At 34.2% G+C, this 12,221-nt stretch overlaps 1 protein-coding gene across 1 annotated transcript; it reads left to right on the top strand.

Annotated features, from left to right (window-relative positions):
* Positions 1 to 1,971: 1,971 nt before the first annotated feature.
* LOC113550534 (fez family zinc finger protein erm-like) lies at positions 1,972 to 5,882 on the top strand. The gene is given in 4 exon segments (XM_026952427.1): positions 1,972 to 2,339; positions 4,076 to 4,297; positions 4,299 to 4,805; positions 5,232 to 5,882. Coding segments are annotated over 3 exon segments (903 nt in total). The 5' UTR covers positions 1,972 to 2,339; positions 4,076 to 4,118; the 3' UTR covers positions 5,449 to 5,882.
* The last annotated feature ends 6,339 nt before the right edge of the window (positions 5,883 to 12,221 follow it).

Genomic DNA, 12,221 nt, shown 5'->3' with positions numbered 1-12,221 from the left:
TATTATAGATAAATTCGACTATCGAGTGTACGATTGATTGAAAAAGTTCATATGAACTGTACATATACTTCGGAAATAAAAATGGCATGTCCGCACACCTCGATTTTTTATTGCATATACTCTTATTTTTTTGAAGCGGTTAATTTATAATTTATCTCAGTCTTCACATCTATTTACTTTGGTTATCTATACACATTTTTGTTATCTATTTCTTCTACAGAAAATAATGTTATGTATAAGAACGATTTATCGTATATATTTACAACATTTAACTATATCGTCAATAAACAAAAAAGCAGATATAATGCATACACACGACATATTCGGTAGGAGTATATAATTATCGTATATAATACAACTTATAAATACCGACTGTCCGCTGCAGAGTTAAGAAATAGCTTAAAATGTTTCTCATATTGGCTCAATATAAATCGAACGGTCAAATTAAAAATGCTGATTGCAGAGCATAACGTGCGCTATATACTGTTTTATACTAAATATGTACTATTCGGATTTCGTTTTTTACATTTTTGTCATCGGATATACGTGTTTGGAATCTTACGCAAAGGTCGCACGACAAACATACACTACACCACATGCATTAAGAAGTAATGGAATCATAGATCATAAAAATGACTTAAAATTAAAACTGCGCTGCTTACAAAATAGTAGCACGCAGTAGGTATGCCGCGGCCGACGAGATGCGTAGATTAGCCAACTGCTCTAGAGTTTAAAATGTTTCGTTAATTTTCGTATTATTTTTTTTCATCATCACTAACCACATCAAAATACCACGGACTCTGCATTAAGCCTGCAAGAATGAGTAGGTACATTTTGCGAATGTTATTATACAACTGCAGCTATGATGAATATTACGTTTTGCGCATAATACAATATCTTATTAAATGAACAATGATAATCTAACGCTATATTATACATATTCGTAAGTAATAATAATAGCTGGTTACAGTTTATGCATAGACGTGTATAGTGTGCACCTGTATGAACCCACCACCGCCAGTCGTCTCTATGTAGATCGTAAACTTAAAAAGTAATAAGCGGATAAAATGATATTTTCAAAGAGAAAATTTTGGCTGTGGCTAGTAAATTGAATTATGTACTACAATAAACTGTCGGTGTTTCTTCCTCACATCCTTATGTAATAGCAAAAATCAACGAACAAAACATTTGATTTTTGTACTTAAAAACAAAATTAATTCGAGTGCCAAATTTATTGAGATCGAATTTCTGGATGAAACGTATAACATATTAAATATACAGTTCTTGTGGCAAATCCTCTATCCGCGGCCCGTGAAAATCGGGTCAAGTCGTTTCGAAAACGATTGGCCCAGACGCGGATGCACCACTACACGCCATTCAAACACTATAATATAAATTATACCCGTTTGTCGATTATCATGGCACTTAAATATTATTTCTATTTATTTGCAACATTTGCATATATATATTCGATCGTATAGCAACGTGCGTAAGACCGTACGAATAGAGCCCATTTCTATATCGTAATAATCGCGGTCATCGATTTGGCCGCCGAGAGCGTGTGAAAGATAGAGAGATTGAGCGGGTACGGTCGTTTCGTATATCGTACGCGTAGAAAACCCTACAGCGGCGGCGGCGGCGACGGCAGCAGAAGCGACGGCAGCGGCAGAAGCAGCGGCAGCAACGGTACATAATATTGTACACCGGCGAGCGTGACCCCGCAGGATCGTCAGCGGCGGCGGTGGCCAGGATTTGATGACGGTCGTAGTAGGAGCTGCGGCGGTAAAACGTTAAACCGGCCGCGCGTCGCACCAATGGCTGGCTGCGGGCGCGGACGGGTGTCGCCGCCTACCGCGCGGCAGGGAGTGGTCCGGGCGCGCAACACACGCGGCGCGCGGCGGCGGCAGCTGCTCTCGCGCGCCACTGCCGCCGCCGCCGCCGCCGCCGCATCAGTGCCCCGCGCGCCGTCAGCTCCCTCAAACGTACCGCCGCTGCCGCAGCCACCGACGCCACCGACGTTGTCGTCAACGTATTCGCGCCGCCGCCACCGTTGCTCCAGTTGCAGCGTGCACCGGACGTGTCGTCAACACGTACACCATCCACACACACGGTCGGGACTATAGTGGACGACCGACGGACAACGTATTATTGAAAATATTATTATAATAATTCGGTTACGGTTAATATTTCGATATTATTACAATAAACTATACGACAATTGTATGATACGGTGTCGCCGCGTTTTAAATTCGCGGGCTCGCCACTTGCGCGTACTACACGGCACGCAACTCGCGTACTCGTTATTGTACATACGCCCACACGTATATAGAATACAATAGGTAAATATATTAATAATATATTATAAAAACATCACAATGCACCATATTATTGATATTATATGTAATACTGTAAATATTATTGCACTCGCGTTATGCACTTTAATTATTTAGTTGTGCATTGTTATCGTAGCAATATAATCGGTATTATTGTCATGCGAATAGGTGAAATCGCGTTGTAGGTACCCATTATTCATTCAACCAACGAAAGGGAACAACGTTTTTTTCTTTCATATACCTATAGGTACAATAGGTACATATACTACAATTAGTTCTAAATAGGTTGATTTATGGGTGCCAATATACCACACATGTAGACGACTACCTGTACGTATTTTCGCCGTTGTCCGACCTTTTTAAACGACACTATCGTAATGTCAAATTACAATCATATTTAATCATAATTGATTATGGCCCGTTCGACGAAAAGGTGAAGTATCAAACGTCTACATAAATAATAATATAATATATCCGACACCCATACAACGTTGTAAATGTGCAGTGCACATCATATACCTATTGTACATTGAATTTTCCTCTGAATTTCGAATTATTGAGTCTACTGTACACGCACACACACACACATATATATATATTAGGTTTGGGTGTACATATTATATGTCATTAGGTACCTATACGCTTTAAAGTGAACGATGAAAAGAGCTCATAGTGATTTATACTTAATACGGTCCTATTGTGCCGGCGTGAAAAGGATTACACGTGTATACAATGTATATATATAATAATGGCTGTCAACGAGTTCGATCCTCGTCGAGTAGTTGTATACGTTTTTTTTTTCGTTTTTACGCTCGACGTCTTGCCACTTTTTACGAGGGGAAAAAAATCGAAAAAAATCGCCGTTTCCTCGTTCCTTACATATATTATTATAGAGTTGTGACCGTATGCTTATAGCAATATAACGTTACACGAAAAATGCGACTTGTTCATCACATCCTGAACAGCGGTGTACCTCTATTATTTTTGTTGAAATCCTATATATGTACCGCTAAAAAAAAAAAAATCACCAAATTGTTGTTTACAGTGCATATTATTGTATAAGTTACGTGCATAATATAATAACTTGTAACTGTAAAAACTCGACAAAAAAACTTAGTAACTGGGAGAATTATATCCGTCGTCAAGAATATTGAATATATATTTAGTATAAAAACGTCGCGCGTCGGTCTATAACAGGCTTACCTACACGTTATGCGCATCATGTGTACCGACTTCTATAGGTAGTATAATATAATATCGAAAATAATATTGTCTTCTATAATTTACGTACTGGTGACCCCCGCGATTGATGATCCTTTTCCTGTTATTCTTTTTCTAGAGTTAAAGCTTTTTATTTTGTATACATTAAAGTTTATTTTATAAAGAAAGAAAATCTATAAAATAAACTTTTAAGTACCTATTTTTTAGTTTAACAACACATATTATACTCCTCTTTTTATATCGTTCATAAGTTGTTATAACACTAATTATGGGAGGAACAAGCCGTCATAGATCGCACGATGCGTTTGGTTAATGACTATTGAGTACCTCACTTTTTTTTTGGGGGGGGGGGGTTTGTAATTATATCATTATAAATTGTATAATATAATTAATTGTTGTGGTATCTATATAATGTAGTCAATTATGATTTGGGTTTTTTCTGTGTTGCTAATGTTGTTGTTAAACTCGCGCGGGCATCACGCCCGTTAAATAAATAAAATTAATCACGATTTTTTCGTCAGATCGCCGCGTTGCCGCTTAACCTATACCGTGGGACAGCGGGACATGAATCTGGTGTCCAGGCAGCAGTACGGCAGCGTCGTTTCGTCGTCGTCGCCGTCGTCGTCGTCGCGTTCGTACGGCGGCTGTGGCAAATCGGACGACGCGACCAGCACGGACGAAGAGGCGATAGTGGACGTTGAGCGGCCGGACACGCCGCCGCCGCCGCCCGCCGCCGCCACAAATGTCACTGTCGGCCGACGACCACCCGCGCCGCGTCTGCATCAACGGTGGCCGGCCGGTGGCCGCGTCTGCGGTGGCCAGCGCGGCCGCGCTCACCGCATGGCTGAACCCGGCCACGTTCTGGCGGGACTCCGATCAGTGGCGCAACGTGTTGGTCAACTACTACCACATGAACAGGGCCGCGGCCGCTCGTTCTGGCAGGGGCCGAGGCGCCGTCGCCACTTACCGTCCGTCCGCCGTGCCGGCCATCTGCGGCATCGGTCCGTCGGCCGGCCGGAAGCCGACGACAATCTGCACGACGGGATCACAGCCATCACCGCCGACTACGACGTCCCAGTCCTCCACGTCTTCACGGCCGAAGAAACGGTACATCTGCACGTACTGTCAGCGCGAGTTCAGCAAGTCGTACAACCTGCTCATACACGAGCGCACACACACCGACGAACGGCCTTACCCGTGCGATGTGTGCGGCAAGGCGTTCCGCAGACAGGATCACTTGAGAGATCACAGGTATATAAACAGTGATGACAATATAATATGTACGATTTGTAATATTACCTACCTTAACCGCGGTTATATTATAATCGACGATGACACGATCTAACGTAACTCGATTGCCAATGTATTATATATACTTATACGCGTATTATGGAGTATGCAGTCGAAGCTGCTGTAGCCCATATTTTATTAAACCTAGAATAAGTATGGGTGGGTAGTTCAATTTTATTGAAAATGCTGTTTATTTATGCTTCGACCGATTTGTTCATAAAACGACCAGATATCGGTGTAAAGTATACCGATATTAAATAAAAATATTAACTCCGCGGAACTGATCCTTATATTTTATTTTATTTTTTCTCCTTCTTTCGATAGAACGCTACCAAATTACCTATTTTTTTAATAGTATAGATACATTAATGTATACTATTTTTGCAGGTACATACACGTCAAGGAAAAACCATTCAGGTGTCCAGTGTGCGGCAAAGGTTTCTGTCAGTCCAGGACGTTGTCCAGTCATCGAAGCAACAGGAATTCTATGTGCCTGGACACGACTGTTCTACACCAACAGCAACAACGGGACGCCGCCGGCAACGTACGTAGGCCCAAAATGATCACAGACTTCTCCATAAACTCTATATTGAACTTGCAGTAAATCTGCATGTACGCAATAGACAGTTATATTGTTTGTTTTTTAACCCCTCGATTATTTTGATCTCAATTGCGTATGTGAAGTTGGAAGAAGGTGAAAGACTATTTTATTATTATTATTATTGATATAATACGTGACTACAAAGAATCGATACAATATTGATTATTATAAATGTTTGGTACATTACATATAATATTGTAGAAGTCTATGTTGTATCGTGGCTTATATTTATTTCTGATTTATATACACATATTATACAAATAATGAAGATTTATCATTACTATTTTACCGCCCATCGATTCTTCGCCTGGATAACATTTTTATATATGCCTACTCCACAATGCCATGAATGTAACACGTCTTTTTGAAATGACATTTGCATATTATAATATATATATATATATATATTATGTAGATAATAGATTCATATCATCCTTTTGTATAATATACTATAGGTATTAGGTATGTACCTATTAATCTATTATTATTATTATTATTATATGTTTACACTTTTAAGGATTAAAAATATTTATTTTTTGTTATTATTTTACCACGCAATACAGATAATTTAGATGTAAACCTTTTCAGATTATGATCTGATGAGGTATTAAAATGATTATTTTGATTTTTTTTTCATATTATTATTATATTATATAAGCCGATAATGCAATCATATTTTTTGTTTATTACTATGACATTTTATTTTAAAATTGTTTTTACCAAAGATGTTTTGAAAATAAACTCGTGTAAATTGTATTATAAAATATACCTATATATATATATATAAATAAATATTATTATTTTTATTGTTACTATATATACACATGTCGCATACATATATTGTATATATACACCTATTAAATACTTGGTGGATCGACTATAATTGCGTGCGATACGATGCCCAAAATATAAATAATATGTGATATTCCTTTCAACCTGTATAATATAATATAATCATCGTATTAAAAGTTAAGGGGTATATGTAATATATTTAATGTGATATCACACGAAACAGATGTTCGCAAATGGAAAAAAAAAAACGAGCCGGAGCAGGTGGCGACGACGTAAGTACCAAATTATGTGTATACCGACCGACCGCGACAGCGGGCGACGCACGCGTGCGTATAATATAAACTTATATGATTTAATATTAAGCTACCTACACAGAGGTAAATAGACCACCGGCATCATTAACATCCGAGTTAGCTATCACGAAATATATAAATGTATTATATACCAATATGTATATAATGTATCATGTCCTCGAGCCGAACACGGTAGCTGATGTAGCAGCAGTTGTTCCTGTGTATACCTATTATACCTGTACACATCGCCAGCGCCTTAATTAGATTTAATATAAGCATACGGTAGGTACACACACACACACACACACATATATATATCCGTTGCGTGATTTATACCTCCCACCCCCTCTCGCGTTCACTCTTCCTCATCGCCGCAGCCGTCTTCCATCGCGTCTGATGTATATTATATATTACGGTCACGTGCTCGTCGCTACCGGTGTTTAGGATGCCTGTTTTTATAATTGAATTGAATATTATACATGCGCACACGCGGAATTGTATTATATATACCTACCAGCGTATTGATTATACGTACACAGTGTACACCTATATAATATACCTGTTATAATGTATGTATGCATTTTCATCTTTGGTCGACGCCCTCACGTCGTGCCGCCACCTCCCGCACCATAACACACTTTTGATGTAGCTTATAGTATCACTACTGCATACCACTCGCGGCAAATAGTATAAATACTACAGGAACATAGGTATATATATGCATAATATGTGCATTACTTCTGCATTATTTTTATACCGGTGGACGATGAATAATTACATATTATATAAATGACATACCTATGTAAATAAAGGAATAGCGTGCTTATAGTTAAGATGATAAGTGATGTGTTGTATCAAAATAAAACAGCAGTGGCAGCTGCTGTTACAGCTCCGATGGCGATCAGCTGCAATAATAATGTAGCGGTCGAGCCGAGTGCATCGCCGCCGATGCAGTCAGTCTGGCAGTCACAATAATATATAAGTAAAATGTGTGTTATATATATATTCATTTATTTTCATTAATATGTTAATGAATAATGATATTATTTATAATTTGTATATAATATTGTAATAAATAAATAATATATAGTATGTATACTATATATGTGTGATATGTCTAAATGTAGTATTTTATATGTAAATATTATAAATAAAACTACACAGAGACTGAAAGGATTACATTGTTATTATGCATATACAATGACATAATATAAATGCGCTGTATATATCCAATATATATATATATATATATATAGTTGGCCATTGTCGGAATGATCGCTGTGGATTTTGTTTGTATTCTACTAGGACGAAGGAAACCTCGAAGTGATATGCTTAAATAGTTTTATATCATCTGTTCTGAATTTATCTTTTATCACAGACCAATTTGATAATTTTACCAATTTGTTATAATAACCAAGTCGTTTGTGTCGCTAACTTAAATTAATTGTTAATAAATAAATAATTATGTTTTATACAGTACCTATCTATGATATGGGATTTGAAAGAAAAATTCTAGAAAAAAAAGCTTAATAAAAAAAACTCAATCACTACAAAAAAAATTAAAAAAATGATGCTTCATAAATACTTAATACATATTACATCTATATATTTGTGTATTATGTATAAGACAATAGTAATGTGTAGTAAGATATAACATCGGTAAAGAATGATAGGTATTAAATTGTTTTTAATTAGTTAATTGATTAACTTTAATGTCTTTATTTAACTAGAGTAAGTTAAAACTCTTAAGTCTATTAGTTAATATTAGTAGATTTACGTTATTATTTACATGACAGTTGATAATGTGTAATAAATATTTTGTATTTATGCAGTTTTCAACACTATATTTATAAATTATTTTACATAATATAATAGTTAAGTTAGCTTTACTTAATATACTTAATACTTATTTACTAAAATAATTTTTTGTCTAAAATATTGTTTTCTTCTGACAATTTTTTTATTTGGACTTTTTTTCTACATGGCTATACATTCCTAAAATACTATAGACTTATAGTATAATAAAATATAGTTCACTGTTAATTTTCTTCTTACATATACATAATTCTTTTTATAGTATATATATATATATAGGTATAATGTGTATACTGTATAGTGTAAGTAAATATATAATATGATCCTGGTACCACCAAAAACTTAAATTAATGAAAATTACTCAAAACGAACAAGGAAACATTACTTTATAAAAAATAATTGGGAAATCTTCTCTCAGTTCAAAAAAAAAATAGTTAATAATATGTTCTATCTAATATAAATTGCATCCATCACCCATGTGATACAATTTATCTTTATAGTAATGTTCTTTTTTATTGATTAGAGGAATAACTAAAATTAGTCAAATTAAAATAAATGGTGTATTGATACATTTGAAATAAACAAATTATTAATTAACAACAAAAAAGAAGAAAAAACGAAAATTGTAAAATAATAATCAATAATTATGTTTAACTTGTGTTATATCATTTTAGTATAATTTATAAAAAAAATAATATTCAACCAATTATAAGTTCTAACACATTGATAACAATATTATTGTACGAACAATAATAATTATTATAAAAATATAAGATTAATAAACATAATATTATATAGATTAATATTACCTATTTTATACGTTTGTCTAGGTATATGAATATTGTAAGTAATGGATACTTACGTTTATTGTTTTTATAAAAATTAACAAACTAGAAAGCTAAAAACCTAACGGTAAGACACCCATGGCAAGTAAATGACAAATAGGAATAATTGAAACCGATACCTATTTCTTTCAATTTTAAATCATTATTGGTGCGATTGTGCAATACTGCAATAGTATAATCATCACATTCGCTGCAGAAAACAATTTAGAGAGATAATATTCGTTCAATATATTTTGTTATTCATAGGAATTTTTCAGGGTAACAAATTAAAGTTAAAATGTTCAACTGTAATACCAATTGACTTAAAAATAATGTAGAAACTTTTTTTTAAAACACTAACTTGTTTATTTTCGTTTTCAAGTTCATCTTTTTAAAAAAATCCAAGAAAATTTGTAAACACTGTACAATATATATGCATGCAGTAATTTTATCATGCAGCTACGTTTACTTATTATATGGTACCATATGAGTGCGTTTAGCGTAAACAGCCATTTCGGATTCTCTGTTGGGTTTCTATTTGGTAATTCTTTGAAGAAACACACTGCGGCACGATCAACGACCAGGAAAATGTACGATTGTTTGAGGATATAAACAAGGCGGAACACTCTGTATTACTATTACATATTATATTACATTTATATGTTTACTATTGCAGCAGTGGATTACGTTTGATATAATATTATGAAAACATGTATATAATAATATACGATTAAATGAGTATGCACCTACTTACATAATGTATATTGTATAAATGACATAGGAGAGTTGTTCGTTTTCCAGAATACTCACTATTATTGTCTAAAAGGAAAATGATACTGAGCGGCAAACATAAAAGGTGACTCAAAGAACTAGTTCGCCGCACGTACGCCTTTAATACAAGCGGCGTTTATCATAAAGTGTATAGCGGTTGGATCTTAAATACAATTGTATTAGGGGTATACTCGGAAATATATACATCATTTGACGGTGTGTGGCATTTTTGACCTGTGTTATACATATTCAATTTGTTTTGCGGTATAAACGCAGCATAAAGTCATACTAAAAGTGGACTTGTAAATTATAATTTACCCATACGGCCATACCTGCTAAAATATATATTGTGGAATTGAGTTTAGGAAAAATTGAATTGTTATATTATATTGAATAATTAAACGAGGATCAGATGACTCACGCATTCATTATTTTCCGGTATTTTTTTGGCATGTTAAAATGTATGCACAATAAAATGTCTAATAGTTAGTATATACGTATACTATTGTTGCTCGCTCGCTCCTTCGATTTTTTGTCTTTCCCATTTTCAAAGGTCCAACAAAATGTAATTTCGGAAAGATTAAATCTTCTAGTGCAAATGCTTTACACCAGCGGTTCCCAAACTTTTACGACCACGGCACCCTTTAAAAATAGCTTGTGTTTCACTGGAACCCCCTTTTTAAAAAAAAATATAAAATAATTGTCTCAATAATCACATATACATTTGGCGGAACCCTTGATAGAACACACTTTGGGAAACGCTGCTTTACACACATATGTAATTACTACTTTTATACTTGTCGGTTACTGGTTAGTGGTTAATGGCCAGTGCTAACGATAACCGCCATTGGAAAATCGGTTTTAAAACTTTTAAAATGTGAATGGGATTCTTTTGATAAGAAGTTTCTGATTAGTCAATATATATGTATATAATTTGTTTAACAAGCTTATTATAATTATATTTTAATAGATAGAACAAAATTAATAGGTATTATTATTATACCTTTATATTTGAAATTATGTCTTTTACAATATATAGGTAAATAAAGTATATCTATGGTGGTATTATTGGTGCAATTTAATTATTAATTATGCAGCACTAAAACAACTTTAGATAATATTAAAAGGCGTAAAATACTGAGTATAAAAACGTAGTAGATCATTATCATGAAACAATACAATTATTGTTTGTTTTGAAATAATATAAATACTAAAGTTAATAAAGTCTATTGGTACTACAGATCTTCTTTATTTTTTAGGCGTTGACATATTTATCTCTCGTTCGAATTATATTTTCTTTTCAGTACAACAAAACACTTGCAGACAAAACTATAAAACCATTACATTGACTAAAATATTTAGCCACATTTATTCATATTTCTATCACTGACACGTCTTTTTACCGTATTAAAATTTTATATCGGTTGTAAACAGTATAATATACCTACTGCTATTATATATTGAATAAATATTGCGTGTAATTACAATACACTGAATAATAAACATTGGAAATAGACACATAAGTATCGTGTACGATGTACCTACTACCTATCTATATGCAATGGTTGTACTTGAAGAGATTTTTATTCTTTTTTTCTAATTCGGTGACGACGACGACGTATATTATTACTGTACGCGTTGTTACCTCTACATAATAGACGGGGTGGAAAGGAAAATAACAGTTTTGTATATATACCGTAAAATATAATACATTACTATTACCGTCAATTGTTTTTTTTCTTGCACGCGCGACAAAACTGTATTTTATGGATAAAAGTGAAACTGCAGTTATTTCGTCGTATCGTATATGCGTACCTAATATTATATTACGGTGTATAAGTATAACGGACGGAAAAAGTATATATTATTGTCAAACGTTCAGGGTTGAAAAAAAAATCTAGTAAATTTTTTATCAAACGAAAGTGAAATAACGCTCAAACGCGTATAGCTAATGCTCGTTTTTTTTTTAACTTCAAAAAAAGTAGAATACATTTTTTCTCTTTCGGTCGTTTGCCGTTAATAACCGTATCGACGACGGGATATTATATATTATATTACTTTGTTATAGATATTTAGTACCTAAATATAATATACATATATGGGTAACGTCGAGACAAATGGGATCCCCTCGAATATACATATATATATATATAAGCCATACATGCGTGTGTACGCGTAAACGTTATATTATCGTCTTTATATTGTGGATTTGTTTTGGGCCAGGAACAGGGAAATGTGGTCAAACAATGTGACGTCCACCAGGAAGAAAAAAATATACTCT

The sequence above is a fragment of the Rhopalosiphum maidis genome, chromosome 1 (genome assembly GCF_003676215.2).
Source record: "Rhopalosiphum maidis isolate BTI-1 chromosome 1, ASM367621v3, whole genome shotgun sequence".
NCBI lineage: Eukaryota > Metazoa > Arthropoda > Insecta > Hemiptera > Aphididae > Rhopalosiphum > Rhopalosiphum maidis.
This window is presented reverse-complemented; position numbering and strand designations above follow the sequence as displayed.